Genomic DNA, 18,426 nt, shown 5'->3' on the forward strand with positions numbered 1-18,426 from the left:
AAATCATGAAATGTTTTATATTTAACTTATTTAAACATAATTAATGTTTTATTAATTGATTTGTTTGACTTGCATATACACACACAAAAAAACTAAATTTTACATTTATAGAAACTTTCAATCAACAACGTTAAAATTGCTTTTAGAAAATTCTCTGTTGTTATGTGTTATGAATAAATATATTTGTGAGAAAAAAATGTGAAACTTTTTATATTTAACGTACGAAAACATAATGCATGTTTTACTGCATCTACAAGAACATTGTGTTTTTTTAAACATCCCCTATGGCAGGTTAGTTACATCCAGATTTATTATATTTATTTCATTTTAGGGGTAAACTTGAAGTTACAGCTAAGGAATGTAACACGTTAAAAAGAGAAAAACAAGAACTGTATTTACAAATTGAGAGACTTAAGAAAGAAAATCAGCTTTTCAGTGGCAAACAGGATTATATAGATGATAAGAAAGATGATTTGCTGTTGTATTCAGGTGTACAAATAACAGAGAGAGTTGCTGCTGAAAGAGATGTTGGCCCTGGTGATAAAATTCCAGATTCCAATGAATCTCTGCTTAATGAACCTTCATCTAAATCATTTAATCAGGACAATGTAGATGAAGAGAATACTGAAGTTTCATCAACAATAGTTGAGATTTCTGAACCATCGCAAACCACAAATCAGGACTTGCAGTTTTTAGATAAATTGCTTCAGAGAGATTGTAAAGAATCCATAACCATTAGCACTATACCAACGGTAAATGAAAAAAAGTGTTCCCGATTATCTCATCGGGGTATAGAAGATTTTAATGTTCCTGTACAGGAATTAACTGAACAAAAATTAGCTATGTTACAGCTAAGATTAGATGAAGCTACAAAAACAATTATAGCAGAAAGACAGTAAGTATTTTTAATTCTCTTAAATAAAAGTGTAATTTCTCTTTTAACTCATAGGATTTGCATGATAATGTAAAACCATTTTTGGTAGTAATTATGTATTAAAGTGGTTTTTATGAGCCAGTTTTTTTGCAACTGAAAATTTGATCAGTTTTTTTGACTTTGTACATTGAAGTTGATAAATTAAAGTTACTTAGTAAAACTTTCCCTAAATTGAGTATTTGTTTTCCCTTATCAAATAGTTAATATCAAATAAGAGAAAGAATTCTCTTTGTTCTTTCTTCTATTAGCTTATTTCAAATAGATTATAGCTTGATTTCAAGCAGTTAAAAAGATTTCCCCCCCTTCAGATGTGTTAGGTTAGAATGTCACATTTGCCTTTTATATCACTTTATAATATTTTACATAATTTTAGTAATCTGTATCCTTTTAAGTACTTTTCTTTCTCTTTTAATTATTACCTTTTATTAATATAAGTTTTTACAAAGATCTCCGGAATATGAATAAAATTTAGAAGCATTTTTTTTTTTTTTTTGCACAGTACAGGAAAAGCTGGAGAAATGCTGAAATATATATATAAAACAACCAAAAAAGAAAAAAAAAAAAAAAAAAAGAATTAACATTAGAAAAGACAAATTAGTGGAAAAAATTTCCTGCTTTAAAATTATATAGCTTATGTATTAACATGAATATCCAAAGTCTACATTTAAAATTCAGATTTTGAGAAGACTTCAGTCATATAAATGCCAGTATTTCATAAGCAAATGTAAAATCCCTTCAAATGTGAAAGTTGCGGAGATATTGCCGATTATTGTGGTAGATGTTTGAATGAGCAAATTGTTCTTTAGTTTGTTAGATATTTAAGAGATACAAACTGCAGATATAGCATGTGAAAACTTAAATTGCTTATCATAATTTTCATATTATGTCATCATTGTTTATCCATTTTCAGAGTTGCATATTGTGGCTTATTTTGATATCTGGATCCTGTAACTTTGAAAAAGCTCCACTTTATGCAGTCCCAAATATTAATCTTTTTTTTTTTTTTTCAATTTGTGGAGAAAGTTGAATTTATATCTTTCTTTACCAAAATTAAAGTACCTTAAATTAATGTAATTAAATTAAATTACCAAATTTAAAGTAGCATTCATTGAATTTGCATTAAACCAAAATGAACATATGATTGTGTTGTAACATAGTATCCATTATTTGCATTAAATTTGCACTCTTTGATGATAATATATCTGTGTTTATAGTATTATGAACTCTATAATGGCATTACAAGTATCATTTACTAATTTAGGGGGATTTTTTTCTAAAATTTAAATATTTTGGTTACTTGAGCTTTCTGAGTAGTTGAATGTCAGACAACTGGGCTTTTACTGTATTTTAATTACTTTTTAGAGTTTTGGCAATTAAATTTGTATAATTAATTGTTTTAAAATGTTTTTATACATATATTGCAGTGTTTTATATTTTATATTTTTAATACACTAATCTTTAATTAAATTTTAGAACTGTGTAATTGAAATATTTTATATTCAACAGAGAAAAGAATAAATTAATGAAAAGTATAGAAAAATTACAAACTGAATACAATCAGATTCGAATGAAGTATGATGACTTGAAGAAGTCAAAACAAGATACATTAAAAGAAGTAAGATTTATATTGTAGTTATATTTTTGCTGACATAGTTTTGTTTATAGAATATCAAACTTTTGAAGTATCCACCCTTTGGAAAATAGATTTCTGATATTTAGTAATATGTTTTTCATGCTATATGATGATTTTTAATGAGTACCTTGAAGATGTATGTGATATCATTAAGGCTTTGCTATATTAGCTAAAAGATGCAGTATATTAGCCAGGATTATTATGTAATTGTCTGATTCTTCTCTTTAAAAATTTTATTTAGTAATGCAGTTAAGTTTATTAAAGGTCTTGTGTATGCATATTATGCTATGCTGGAATGCAAAATATTTTCTATTAAGTAGCTGTAGCTCTAAAGTTTTGTTTAAAAAAGCATACAAAATAAGTTACTAATAAGCATTTATTTTCAAAAGTGTATTTAAAAGAAAATACGGCATTTAACTCATTCATATAGAATAAAGAGTTAGACTTCTGGGATGTATGTTGTTTAATGTATTATAACAACCACCTTAGTTGAAATCACCAAAACTTCAGAACACACCAAATTCTGGTAACGACGGACATAATTATTCAGACAACCATACACATAACAAATATTCGGTTTCCAATGTTGCTATTTTTTTGCTGCATTTCATGTTCAAATGGCTTTATAGAAAAGTTATGATAATTTTTTTTAACTTAAACTTGATTTTTAAAAATTTGTGCTAGTATGACTTTCCTATAATAGAAGAAGGAAAGGTGCATGCTTGTGAAATTTCTACAGGAACGTATTTTTTGTTACAAAAATGCTAAAAGGGCAATGCTTCAAAATCTTTCCCTAAGCAATTGCTATAAAATTTTCAACACAACAAAAACAAAAACCTATTTCTAACTAGGTTTACTGATTGTCTTATGTAATAACTATGTAGTTGAAAGGTAGAATATTTATGTAAGAATAAGCATGTATGTAATATATAATTTTTTTTTACAATAAAAGTAATTGTTCTTTTTCTTTCATAAAATTCGCTAAATTGTGCCCAGGTGGTTGCAATAATACACAATTACCTGTTTTTTAAATCAAGATGCACACTACTGAGTTTAAGACTCGTACATTTATAGTAATTTTGAATGCAAGGTTAGCTAGTTTCACATACATTGTGTGCATAGTTGCTATTATCATTCTATATAATTTTGAAAAAGTTTAATTCATATTATGTGTAGACAAGCATTAAAGTAATTTTGAAGCATATAAAGGTTATGGCAGTGACAGTTTTATTTATGCCTTGGAAGATGCTCAAAACCACATTTTTATTTATTTAGATATTTATTTTTAACATACAAGATGTAGCATTCTCCAGTAGGTACATATTATATCACAAAATTACTAATAATCTGTTCCATATAAGTAAGTATCTTTGCTCAAGGAAACTAGTCCTCAGAAAATACATTATTAACCTTCTGTCATGGGGATTTTTTTCACCACTAAGGCATGTTACACCTATACGCAGCATAAGAAACATTCTAAGGTTGTTCAGAATATTAAAAAAAGGAGTAAAACCGTTTGAGAATTGATTGTTATTTGGTGGCTTTACATATTCCTGAATGCTTTAAAAGGTAGCATGAAATACAGATTCTCATATTAAAGTAAAATAATAATATTTTTTTTAATGTTTTGTAAAATTAAGAAGTATTGATATTTTGCATTTTTGATTTTCTTATATAATGTGGTATTTTCCAATCGGCTAGTTGAGTCAAATTAAAGCAGAACATCAGGATGAAATTGATAATATGAGGTTAGATTTAGAAGATGAAGCCAATAATCGCACTACCCTTGACCAAAGACTTGCTGAATTACGAACTGAGGTAAGTTGTAGAAAAACTAAAAATTCTTTGAATCTGTCAGTATTTTTTTCTTTAATTCCAATTCTCTAAATACCGTATTTGACGGCATAAAAGACGCACCTTTATTTAGAAGGCCACACACAAGGAAGAAAAGTTTCAATAGTCCGCGCGACAGCACGGTATCACAATAACTTAAAATGTGGTTTCTTTCAGTTCTCACATTTTGTAAAAGCCAAATAAACAATCATTGATTACCAAGCATATTTTTATTAAGGAAAATTAACAAACAGCAAGCTATTTTGAACATGATATGTAAATTTCAGTAATGAATAAATGAATGAACGGCAAGCAATCAAACATAATACAAAATAAAGCAGAAACAACAAAAAACACAGATTCAAGGAAAACATTGCCTATCATGAAATTAGACTTTAATCACTTTCAAAACCATTAAAATCCTTTTCACTATCATCATCATCGAAAACGAGAATATTGTCATCACTACTGTTTCCGTCATCGCTAGTATCACCTTCTTCGAATAATGCGTCGTCTTCTGTTCCGTCAAGAGCATTACTGATTCCGCACTTCTTAAAGGACTTAACAATTACTTCAGCCTTTACGTCCTCCCAAGATCTTTTTACTCATTCGCACACTTGTGAAATAGAGGCCGCTTCATTCTACCTGAGGGCGTGATATGGCTCTTCTATTCACTTCTTCCATCGTTCTCGCACCTTTTTCTTAAATGGCATATTCACCGATATATCTAAAGGCTGCAATTGGCTAGTCAGTCCACGAGGAATGACAGCTATCTGGGTTTTTAATTCTCTCGCTTTATTCTTTATGGTTTCAGTTCTATGGGCGCTAAGCTGATCCAAAACCAAAAGAGAGGGTTTTTTTAAGAGTCCACCAGGTTGCCTCGGCCATACGTTCTGTAACCTCAGTTTCATTCCAGCTTCGTCCATCCAGCCTTTCGCATGAACATGAACTATTACATCCGTTGGAAGTTTTTCTTTCAGATGAGTTTTTCTTTTGATTATGAAAAACGACGGTAGTTTTGTGCCATCAGCACAACAGGTTAGAACTACCGTATATCGGGTTTTTTTTCATGACCTGTGGTTTTTATGGTTATTGATTTAGACCCTTTAATACTCACAGTCTTGTTGGATGGTACATCAAATGTGAGGGGAATTTCATCCATATTTCCTATTTGACCGAGCTCAAAAGAAGATTTCTTGTGTGTATTTATAACAAACCTATGAAATGCTAGTATTTTTTCTTCATAATCTGCTGGCATTTTCTGTGCAATAGTTGTTTTTGTGTGCATTGATAAGCCTTGCCTTTTCATGAACCTGTAGCACCAGCCCTCAGACCCTGAAAAGTTCTGATTCCCATGTTTTTCTGCAAATCCTTTGCCTCATTGATTACCATTTTGATTGAAACACTTAGCCCAGATTTCCTCTTATCTATCACCCACATTTTTACGGCATTTTCAAGTTCAGGCCAAGATGGAGCTGGGCATCGAAGGTTATGTTTTTGTTTTTTAGCAGTCTTCAGTTGATCTTCCTGCAGTCGCCAAGTACGTGTCATTTTTTTGGTAAATGATGGACCAAAATGCCTTGCTGCTGCTCTGTTTCCATGCACTTTGGCGTAGTTCAACACTCCTAGTTTATACTGAATTGTATAGCTTAATCTCTTGTTTCCTGTAGTCGTATTTTCCAGGGTATTTTTTTCAAACAAATAGTTTTAAGCACCAATACTGAGATGTTTATACAGAATAGCACCGATACCAACACGTGTGTCAGCTGAGTCAAAGAAAGTCTATGTAAAGAAGGAAAGGTTCCATAGACGTAATGTGACCGTCGAACCTGTTCGAACTTTGACATCAGCTTCGAGCTTTGGCACTTTTTGGCAACAGATATTTCACGCATGCGCAAAATAATTATGGCAGATGTAGAAAAAGGTATGTGTGTCTAGGCCTTTATCCGAGCTAAAAATAGCATTCATTATTGAAAGTTAACCCTTGTCCTTCACGTATAAGACACAGGTAACATTTTTTAGACCAAATTTAGGAAAAAAAGTGCATCTTATATGCCGTCAAATACGGTATGTTATTTTTTTTATTAAATATAGACTTGTTATGGTATTAAACTATTGAGCAATTAGAACAATATAACATAAGATATTACAAATGTATTATTTACTTCTTAACCTGTGTAATTGAATAATCAAGTTAATACCTATATTGTAGTAGGTAAATGTGTGGATAGGAACAACAGCTGAAGACATTTTTATAAACCAATTCTGCATCAGTCACATTAAATAGCACTTCGAGTAATGATCAGAGTAAAACATAAACAATAAAGCAATTCTAAATTACATTGTTTGCGTTGTGTGACATAATGTTGGGCAGTAACCCGTTCAAATACTATGGTCCAGTGCAAAGTTAATTAAAATTAATTCACAAACAAGGTAAGTAAAATCAAACTAACGTTTATTTATGGTGATAAAGAGAAAGAATACACGTTACAGTTTACATTGGTGGTGACCGGTCTTCTAAATATCTGAAGAAACAATGGAAAATGTTAACATACCTTCTTTAACATATTTAACATTTCACAGTTCCCGGTTGGGATCCATCATACAAAATTTGGATACTTGATACAGGTGTAAAACTAAGACAAGGGTATCTGTCATGAGGCAGGGAATAATAAGTATACGTCTGAAGATACATCTGTAAGAAGAAAAGACAATATGAGAAAAGTTAATCAAGGGCAACTCTTTCGGAGGCCAGGCTTTCCTTCCCACAGCCGCTTCCAACCAGTAGGATTCCAGTCTTCCCAAACCCACGGGCTGTACTTAAGACAGGAAAATCTCAGGAATTCTTGATTCATTACGCCTTTCTTCTGTGTAGGTTGTTTAATCATTTATAACACCAGGGACTCTGGACTGCTGGTTTCTGCTCTGTACCTTAGAAGTCATCTCTTGTTTTTTTTCTTTGAGAAAATTTCCTTCTCCATCTCCCTGGCTCCATCAGAAAAAGAAAAAAAAGAAAAGGTGTAATCGAAAATCTTTTCTCCCTTTCCCCTCTGAAAATATCACGCAGCCACTTTTATAGCTGGCGCGTTTTTTGAAAAATCTGTCGAAGAAGGTGATCAGCAGGAAGCCAAGCACAGCAACCCAAACAGAGAAATCTTCACGGGAAGGGGTTTCCCGACTACCAGAAGAGCCAACAAGCGCAGTTCAACCATTCGGCCTCCAAGGCCACTTCGATGGGTCAACAACTCTCCGCAGATGAAAACAAGGGGAGGGCACTAGCCTCGAATCGAGTGCAACTCGACCATGTAGAACTTCCTATCCAACGCTTATTCCCCCCTCCTCACAAATTCAATGTAGAACCTTTCCCTGCTAGAGATGTCACAGCAACCGGGGTCCTGTTTAAGTAAAACTCCAGATGGTGTAAACATCCAACACGTCATCTGACATGTGTTTGAACGCTTGGGCGAAAGAATTACGGGTTGCAGTAATCCTCTGATAAGGGATTCTGAGAATGAATTCCAAGTCGAGGGTTGGGATGAGAAAAGTTTCAGAACTAGTGAATAGTTAGTCAACACAAATGAATTTGGGACATTAAAAATTAAACTATTTACATAACAATATAATTCATTAAAAAATGTCAGCACTATATAAATTGCTTCTTCAGCAGCATTTTAAGTATACACACTCATTAACCAGATTGAGTTTCAATTACTATTGATTTACCTTACCACCAGTCAGAAAATATGTATTCAACAACTTTAATAGAAAGAGGGATAAAAATTTAAGTTACCTAAAGTTAAAAAAAACTAACACACTAAAAGTGCAGCAAACAAAACTTTAAGAAATAATAAAAGTTAAACAACCTTAAGGGTCAAAAACAAATGTACAAAAACCAAGCAAACTTAAGTCCCTAAACTCAAATTAAAAACTAAACAACTTCAACTTAAAAAAACTTTTAAAGCAACCAAACCTAAATTTCAAAGTTTACAAAAGTTACAGTTTAAACTTACAACCACTTTAAACAACTAAAGTAAAAAAAAAAAAAAAAAAAAAAAAAAAATTAAGAACATCAATTAAAGATTAAAATTGAAATAGTAAGCAAAACTTAAGCTTGAAAATAATAACAATTAATACATAACAGACTTTAATATGGATATCAGTTGCACTAAAAAATTATTCTGTTAAATAACAGCAACAAAAAATTGAATTCTTAAAGAATTTATAACATTTTAAAATTTATATTCTTAAATATCTGAAACTATTAAAAACTGTGTGTGACAGAGGGTCTGATGATTTGAAAATTCACTTTTGTGTTGAGACATATGCAAAGTTCATTCTCTATTGGCATCAAACATACATGTATTTTTTTTACTTTTCTTCAAATTGCCATTCTGATTTCAAATTTATTATAAAAGTACCAGGTCTGGCAAATTCATATTTTTGTAAGGTCACTAATGGCAGAATAGTTAAATGTGTGGAACAGCAACTGTTTGTTTTGAGACTATTTTCCAATAATTCCATAGGCTGCCTGTGTCATTTTTCTATGATTTACTCAATGTGCTCATGCTGTAAATACAAGGTAATTTTCTGTGTTAAGTCTTCACAAAGGCATCCTTTCTTGTGTATGTAACTGTCAAATACTTTGTCATAATTAACTGACAAAATATATCTAATATCTTGAACTTTAAATTATTGTTCGGTGTTATGCAAATTGTATTTCTTTCTTTGTACCGAGGAGCGGCGCAGACGCAAATTTGTTAGGTTTTTAAAGCTTGTGTTTAGAGCTTTGAGGTTGCTGTGAATTACTGGAGTTTCAACTAGGCAGAGGTTCTTCTGAGTTTGTGTTGGTAAGCCGCTACTGAGTTCGGAGTTGGCAGTGTGGCCTTCGCCGTTCCTCAACTAACTTACTTTGAAAGTCAATAAAGAAGTTTCGGTCAACGTTATGATTCTGAGCTTTTTTGGGTTCTATACTGAAGTAATATCAAGTCAATTTATAGTCCACTATTTTTAAACAACGGAACGTACATGGTTTTTGTTCTGTCGGCCACAGAGTCGCAGTAAATTTGGTGAGTCAGTGTGTTTTTTTATCTTTCTTATTAGATAATGGAATTTACAACGCTTAAGACTAAAAAGCGTGTAGCTAAAGCTAAATTAAACTGAAAGAGAAAATTACAGTGACTTACGATTCTGCTGATGTTGATCAGTTAGAACTTTTTAAATCTAGATTAAATAATTTAATGACCGAACTTTCGGATATTTTTAGTAACATATTTGTAGTGTGTGAAGAAAAAGATATTGATGTATTTATAGAAGAACAACAGGTCATACAAGATACTGTTGATGAGTTAATTTTAATGCGAACCAGAGTTAAGAATGTTAAAGACATTAGTGTGGAAACTAAATCTTGTGAAATAGCGAGTATACGCTTACCTAAGCTAACTCTTCCTGTATTTAGTGGCAGTACTGAAAAATGGTTATCATTTTTTGATTTATTTAAAACGGTGATAGTGGATAATGACCGTTTATCAGGTGCACAAAAGCTACAATATTTAAAGGGTTCTTTAAAAGGAGATGCTTTGCGGATTGTTCAAGCTTTAACTATTTGTGACAGGAATTTCAAAATAGCGTGGCATTTATTGTGTCAAAGATTTTCACATAAGAGAGAATTACTTTCATCGTTATTAAAGAAAATCTTGTATTTATCAAATTTACAAGCTGAAATTCCTAGTCAGATATTAGCGTTAATAGACACTGTAAGAGAGTGTGTATGTTCGTTTGAAAATCTAGGATTCAAAGTGGAGCAATTCGCGGATACTATTTTAATGTTAATAGTACATTTTAAATTGGATTCTTCGACGAGAGGATGGTGGGAAAGAACATTAAAGAGTGAGGAAATACCAACACTTAATAATCTGCTAGAGTTCTTGAAATCTCATGCCAGAACCTTGCAAGCAGGTAAACCGCAAGGTGTTAAAAAACGAGTTACAAAAGACAAATTAACTTCACTGGCTTCAGAGATTCGCGCGCAGTGTACGTATTGTAAAGCCGGTCATTCAGTTTTTAAATGTAATAAGTTTTTAAATCTGAATGTTCAGGAACGCATTAATTTTGTCAAGAGAAATAATGTTTGTTTTAATTGTTTGGTTTCAAATCATAAAGCTTTCGAGTGTAGAAGTACACATAAATGTAAAAAGTGCTTTAAAAATCATCACACACTACTGCATTTCGAAATAGTTCAAAATGAACCAAAGGCACGTAAAGGAGTTACGAACAGTTCGAAATTATCAGTGACGGCTAAGCCATTTTTCCCTAGGCCAGAACCTCGCGCTCAATCGGCTGTGTCAGGGGAGAATATCGCAAGTTCTAGTCCAGTAATTAAATCTTGTGTTTCAGACTTTAATTTTCAGAGTGAAGTTTTATTATATACGGCTGTTATTAAAGTGTTAGATTCATCGGGTGAATACCAATTGTGTAGAGCCCTCCTTGACCCTAGCAGTCAAGCAAGCCTGATTTCAGAAGATTGTGTACAAAGGCTAGGGTTAGCAAGAAGAAATGCCAAAGTTTTTATTTCATGTTTAGGGTTTTTGGATACGAAAACTAATGGAATTACAGAAATAAACTTCTTTCCGCATTTTCCGGCGAAAGTGTAATTTAAAACACCAGTATTTATCATCAATAGAATTATTGGAACTTTGCCTCATTTTACATTGGATAAGAAGTATGTTGAGGAATATAATGATTTAATGTTAGCAGATCCAACGTTTTACAAAAGTGGGCCTGTTGATATACTTTTAGGCGTAGATATTGCCTTACCTCTTTTAAAGGGAGAAATAATTAAATGCGAAGAAGGTAAACCGGTAGCTTCTCGTTCTGAACTAGGATGGATTATTTCAGGTAGTGTGAATAATTCAACAGAAATTAATCCTACTATCTATGTTAATAATATACAAGTGGAAACTGATCAGATGCTGTCAGACTTTTGGAAATTGGATGCTGTACCTACGTTTGACATGCTTACTAAATCGGAGAGAGCATGTGAAGATTATTTCAAATCTACATATACGAGAGAGGAAAGTGGGGTATATACTGTGAAATTACCGTTCCACTCTCCGCCTTCTCAGCTTGTAGATTCCAGACAATTAGCTATGCGTAGATTCCAATCTTTAGAAAATTCACTTCTAAAAAGGCCTCAGATATATGAACAGTATAAGGATTTCATGAGGGAATACCTTGAGCTGAGACATATAGAGGGAGTGCCTAAGGAAGAGATTCTTATTGACTCTACGTATTACATGCCTCATCATGCCGTATTAAAGGAATCAAGTACTACGACTAAACTGAGAGTTGTTTTTGATGCTTCAGCTAAAATGACGTCGGGTCTTTCATTGAATGATATTTTGATGGTTGGGCCAAGAGTTCAGCAAGAGCTGTTTCCAATTCTTCTACGGTTTAGAACTCACAAAATTGCAGTATGTGCCGATGTAGAGAAGATGTTCAGACAAATTCGTGTCCACCCAGAAGATACAAATTGGCAACGAATGCTTTGGAGGGATAGTCCTAGTGAGCCCTTGAGTACATTTAGATTAGTGACAGTTACATATGGGACTGCCTGTGTGCCATATTTGTCTACTAGAGTAATGAAACAACTTGCATTAGATGAACAAGTGAGATTTCCTTTAGCATCAAAAATTGCCCTTCGTGATTTTTATGTTGATGATTTGCTTTCAGGGGCACAAAATGAAGAGGAAGCGAATGTTCTAGTTCAGCAGTTGAATGAAATGATGAAAAGGGGTGGATTTCGCTTAAGGAAGTGGATTTCAAACAGTTCAGCTATTTTAGAGAATATTCCCGAGTGCTTACGAGAATCCAGTATTTCTCTTGAAATAAACAGTGACAAGAAAGTAAAAGTATTGGGAATTAATTGGAACAACTCTAGTGATACGTTTCATTTTTCGGTATGCATAAGTGATAAAGAATTTACTTAAGAGGACTATTTTATCAGAAGTAGCCAAAATCTTTGATCCAATGGGATGGTTAGCGCCAACAATAATATACGCGAAAATATTATTACAAGAGTTATGGAACTTACAGCTGGGTTGGGATGAACTCGTTGATAAGAGAATAAGTAGAAAATTGAAGCGTTTCTATCTAGAATTGCCCTTACTTTCAAGCTTACAATTTCCGAGGTATGTCTTGAGTCTGAAGGCAGTAATTATAGATATCCATGCTTTCTGCGACGCTTCAGAAAAGGCTTATTGTGCAGTCATCTATCTCCGAACAATCAACCTTGATTCGTTAGTCAAAGTCAGCCTTCTGACATCGAAAACCAGAGTAGCGCCCTTAAAAACCCAGTCTCTTCCCAGACTAGAGTTGTGTGCTGCGTTACTTTTAACCAACCTCTTACATGCAGTATTATTATGCATAGAACTGCCTATTAACAATATTTACGCATGGACCGACTCGCGGGTTACATTGGCATGGGTCTCGTCCGAACCTCGCCGTTGGCTACCTTTTGTGGCAAATCGAGTTGCAAAATTCCAAGAAGCTGTTCCAGGTATTCAATGGAATTATGTTGCTGGGAAAGAAAATCCTGCAGACTGTGGGACCAGAGGTTTTATTCCATCAGAATTCCTACAATGTGAGTTATGGATGAAGGGACCGCAGTAATTAAACAAATCCCTAATTCATGTACAGCAAAATTCAAGTGTAGAATTAGAGAGTGAAGTTATGTTGAAGGAATTGAAAAAGAGTTTCAGTTCAAATGTTTCCAAATTTGAAGAGCCTAGTGTGTTTTCAAGATTTTCATCATGGTTAAAGTTATGTCGAGTGTTAGCGTGGTGTTTAAGATTTAGAAATAATTGTAAGTTACCTACAGAGCATATAAAGGGTTATTTATCTACTGAAGAATTCTGTGAAGTTACTTCTATGATTGTTAGGATTGTGCAAAGAGCCAAATTTCCAGAAGAATTGTTCTGTTTAGACTCTGGTAAACCCTTGAAGACACCAAGTAAATTACTGTCTTTAAGTCCTTTCTTGGATTCTGTGGGTGTAATGAGTGTAGGCAGAAGGCTCAGAAACTCTACAGTTTCAAATAATCAGAAACATCCTATGATTTTACCTAAGAATCTTAATGTTACGCATTTAATTATTAAGCATTATCATGACACGTATCTTCACGCAGGTACGCAGCTACTCACTTCTGTCATACGACATAGATTTTGGATTGTGAATGCTAGAGATATTATAAGAAAGTGTATAAACCAATGTGTTATCTGCCGTAGAGTTAGAGCGCAAACTGCAACTCAGCTAATGGCAGATTTACCCGCTTCAAGAGTTACTCAAAGTAGAGCTTTTTCTCGTGTAGGGATTGATTTAGCAGGACCATTTAACATAAAATATCGTCCGGGTAGAGGAGTCAAAATCTTTAAGTGTTATGTATGTCTATTTATTTGTTTTACTACAAGAGCAATACACTTAGAATTAGTTGGAGATCTTTCAACAAAATCATTCCTCGCGACACTTAAGCGGTTTATAGCTCATAGAGGCAAACCGTGTGAAATTCACAGTGATTGTGCAACGAATTTTATAAGAGCTAATAAAGAATTAAGGAAAGCCTTTTCTATTGTTCAACGTGATGAACAGCTACAGGGTTATATTTCTTCAGAAAATATTAAATAGTTATTTATTCCTCCCTCTGCTCCTCATTTTGGAGGGCTTTGGGAAGCGGGTATCAAGTCTATGAAACATCACTTAAAAAGATGTTTAGGAACACTTATTTTAACATGCAAGGAATTTTTGACATTAATAACCCAAATTGAATCCTGTCTTAATTCTAGGCTTTTGGTACCAGCTTCAAGTGATTGTAGCGACTTGGAGGTGATAACACCAGAGCATAACCGGAGCGGCTTTAAACGCTATTCCAGAATCTAACCAAATTCAAGAAACCATGAGCTGCAGTGACCATTGGAGGAACGTGCAAAGGTTATTTCAACATTTCTGGAATCGATGGAGCAGTGAGTATTTATCTAGATTGCAGCAGAGACCCAAGTGGTGCATGTTACAACAAGATCTGAAGATTGGTGATATGGTTCTTATTAAGAACAAAAATCTACCTCCGTTACGTTGGAAATTAAGTAGAATTATTAAAGTGTATCCTGGTCTGGATGAGAAAGTTCGAGTGGTGAGTTTACGCACGTCTAATGGTGAAATAAAACGACCTATAGCAAAGTTATGCTCTTTGCCATTTAATTCCTGATTTAGAGACTTTAATTTTTATTTTTCAGTTTTTTGCAGTTCAACAGTTTAAATTTATTCTTTGAACCCCCCTTGGGACTTCAAGGCTGGGGGTATGTTCGGTGTTATGCAAATTGTATTTCTTTCTTTGTACCGAGGAGCGGCGCAGACGCAAATTTGTTAGGTTTTTAAAGCTCGCGTTTAGAGCTTTGAGGTTGCTGTGAATTACTGGAGTTTCAACTAGGCAGAGGTTCTTCTGAGTTTGTGTTGGTAAGCCGCTACTGAGTTCGGAGTTGGCAGTGTGGCCTTCGCCGTTCCTCAACTAACTTACTTTGAAAGTCAATAAAGAAGTTTCGGTCAACGTTATGATTCTGAGCTTTTTTGGGTTCTATACTGAAGTAATATCAAGTCAATTTACAGTCCACTATTTTTAAACAATGGAACGTACAATTATTTTGTTAGAAAAGTGAACTAATAACCTTTTAGATGATTATATAAACAGTAGCTTCACGTTTTTAATCAGGTGGAAAAAATACTCAGTGTCATATACATTATGAATTTTTTTCATTTTTTTTATTTAATACCCTATTAAGTTTCTGATTTATTTATTTATTTATTTATTTTTGTTATTTTTAGTAAAGCTAAGGCAAAATGAATCTATAGTAGATGAATATCTAGATGAATACAGCAAGTAAAAAGTAACATTTAACTTAAATTTAGCTCAATTACTTTGAAGAAAGCTGTTTAATAATTTAGAAAGTTATTCATAACATTAATGAAGTTCTTTGCTAGTTATTCGATTTACCTTTATTTTAGTTGGAGAGACTTCAGGGTGAAAATGCTGCTGAGTGGGGTAGAAGAGAGCGCTTGGAGACAGAAAAACTTGCTCTAGAAAGAGAGAATAAGAAGTTGCGCACTCAGATTGAGGATTTAGATGAGAGGTTAGAGAGGAAAACAAAACAGATGACAATAGCATCAGACTCAGATGTTAAAGCTCTTCAAGTGGAACTGCATGAAAAAAATAAAGTGAGTTAGAAAGCAATAAAATTTGCCAATTTGACTTGATAATAAAATTTTCCACTGTGTAGAAGCAGTGCACTTCTCTTGTCTTTGAAATACCATTATCATTCAGGAAGAAGAATCATGGAGTGCACGAGATCTTCAAATCTCATTAGAGATTCATAATTCACTTGGATCAGTCATATACATTTTACTTTCGTTTGTGCAGTTTTCTACTACAGGTATTTGTAATATATATTGTCATAGTAAAATTTGACATATATTTGGTTCCAACATATTGATGTCCTGATACATGGTTCCTGTTGTGTAATTCATAGGTATGATGACAAATTACTAAAGTGGGATTATTAATCTTTTGTTTATGACTTTGGCAATCAGTAAGTATTATGCATTTATACAAATAATTTAATTTTGAAAAGTGAAATACAGATTTAATAATAAAATGGGACATAGGGTGAGATTTGCTTCAAATAGTTAATTTTACTTTGAAAGTAAAACTTCTGCTTATTCCAATTCAAGCCACATTTAAGAAACAAGAACCACAGTTTGGTGGTGCCTGGTCTATAATACAGGATCATTTATATCTAAAGCTGACAGGAGGAGGAAAATGTGAAAATAAAGTATATCCTAGAAAGAAAGAGATATCTTAAGGTAGTGTTCTCAAATTACATTAGGGGGAAACGCATGATCTGAAAACTGCTGATGGGCTGGTTTTTGTTTTAAACAAAATAAGAATGAATTTATATTTATATATTGCATCATAACTTGATGTTACTTGTAATATATGTGTGTGGTGTGTTACATGTTTGGAAATTATACTTTTAAAATTTAATGTGACTCAAACATGGTTTAATTAATAACTTATTTCAATGATATTCAATTATGTTTTCCAGGATGTTTTGCTCTGCACTTATTTTTTTTTTTTTTTTTTTTTTTTTTTATTTCTCAAACTTTCAATTTTTTCCTTCTGTCTGTGGCTAAAATTATGGCTCTTTTCTTCTGTTTTCTTTAGGTGCCTAATCCTTTATAGACATTTATCAACACATAACAATAGTAATAATAATACAAAGAAAAAATTTCAAATTTATTTTCTATCTGAAATCTAAATTTTGGTATTTGCAAGACATTTTTTTTTAATACTCATCTTAGTTCAAATGTATTGATGACTAAATATTAAATTTTGAAACTGACATTTATATCAAATAATTCTAATATGTGAATTAATCTTTAAATAATTTACTTAAATTAAAAATAAACAAATTTTACACAAACTTTCCAAATTTTCAGAGATAACTTTTGAAATAGGGCAAAACGTGAGAATAAAAAATGGCAACTTTCTTTTATTTATTAATTTTTTGGACACATGCAGAAAAAAGACATATATTTTTATGTTAAGAGTTATAAACTTCTTTATTTCTTACATCTCCGTGACACTTGATGGCATTTTGACTCTGATAAATTTGTAGCCTTTGAGAAAAATTGCTAAAATCTATCTTCATCATGGATTGTATATGCTTATAGCCAATTGGATTCTTTTCTCAGATTTAATAATTTTCTTTTGAGAAAAATGTTGTTCACATATCCCAAACAAACAACTCATGATTCTCATTGCATAAATTTATAACTGAGGGTATTTATCTTTTTACTAATGTGAATAAAAGTCAGTCAAAAGAATAAAAGGATTTGAAGAATACAAATAAAAGGTTATAAAGAAACCATTGTATCTTCAAATCCTTGAATAAGATTTGTATCACATTGGTAAATTAATTAGCTCCTTTAATAGATTTTTTTGGTGCAATACTCATATTCATTTTAATGGTAATGAAACTCATGTAAAATTGGACAATAAATCATTAAAATCTATGGTTCTTTCTTCAAATTTTTGTTGTAGTAATGGTTGTTTCTTGCAGATTTTTGACATTTTTAATAATAGGACATAATTTAAGATGTAGGAAAAGTATGAAATATTTTCACTCATTGTGTTTACTATAAATGCAGTTTAACTCTAAAATGTTTAATACAAGCAACCATGTCAATGATAAGTTTATTCTTTCCTTAGAGCTCTTCATTGAGAACATTTAAATGTTCGCTTTAGTTGAAACGAAGTGCTAAATCTATTAAACATGTATCATTATAGAGCTTGTCCATGATTTAACTTATTTATTTATTTATTTTTGGGTCATGAAAATTTTAATTTTATTTATTAAATCATAAAACTGTTTTAATAAATCTCATTGATATAACTACCTCACCGTGTTATACTGATTAATTTCTCTGTACTCACTTTTAAGTTTTTTCAAGCAGGGAATCAAAACTCGATGGTTCAGAGCTCGTTTGCGAGTAAAGTTTCGTGTTTTAATTATTGTTTCAACAAATTTTTGGCACTGTATTTACAACAAATATATGGCTAAAATGTATTTTTTGGCCACTACAAACTAGTTTGAGACTACTGTCTTAATGTATGTGCTTAAAAGAATTGCCGGCTTTTTTAAATAAAAATTAATTTATATGTTCTTTCTTGTTCTTAGATATTAGAATTCTTGTGAATGTTTAAAATTTGTGAATCCAAAGGGTTAAATATTTTAAACCTTTGGTATTTATTTTATTATGAGCTATGAATTAGATATGTGTTCATATTATAAAATATAGTGTCATTTGTTTGACTTGAGTTTAATTTTTCCATTCAAAAGAGAAATTTATTTTGGAAATAGGATTCAAGGTAGTTAAAATTTATGTTTGTCTGATAATTTATAGTTGTAATTTTTTATTTAGA

At 32.2% G+C, this 18,426-nt stretch overlaps 1 protein-coding gene across 2 annotated transcripts in view; it reads left to right on the forward strand.

The window, feature by feature from the left end:
- The window catches only part of LOC118190479 (coiled-coil domain-containing protein 102A), a 44,416-nt gene that overhangs the window by 14,260 nt on the left and 11,730 nt on the right, over positions 1–18,426 (forward strand). For both annotated transcript variants that reach the window (XM_035361198.2, XM_035361196.2), the window contains exons 3-6: positions 332–895; positions 2,441–2,549; positions 4,269–4,385; positions 15,450–15,659. In XM_035361198.2, coding sequence (XP_035217089.1) covers positions 332–895; positions 2,441–2,549; positions 4,269–4,385; positions 15,450–15,659 — 1,000 coding nt within the window. The remainder of the gene's footprint in view (positions 1–331; positions 896–2,440; positions 2,550–4,268; positions 4,386–15,449; positions 15,660–18,426) is intronic.

Source organism: Stegodyphus dumicola, chromosome 3 (assembly GCF_044657685.1).
Source record: "Stegodyphus dumicola isolate Sdum_Otavi_A_Nest chromosome 3, ASM4465768v1".
In the NCBI taxonomy this organism is placed as follows: domain Eukaryota; kingdom Metazoa; phylum Arthropoda; class Arachnida; order Araneae; family Eresidae; genus Stegodyphus; species Stegodyphus dumicola.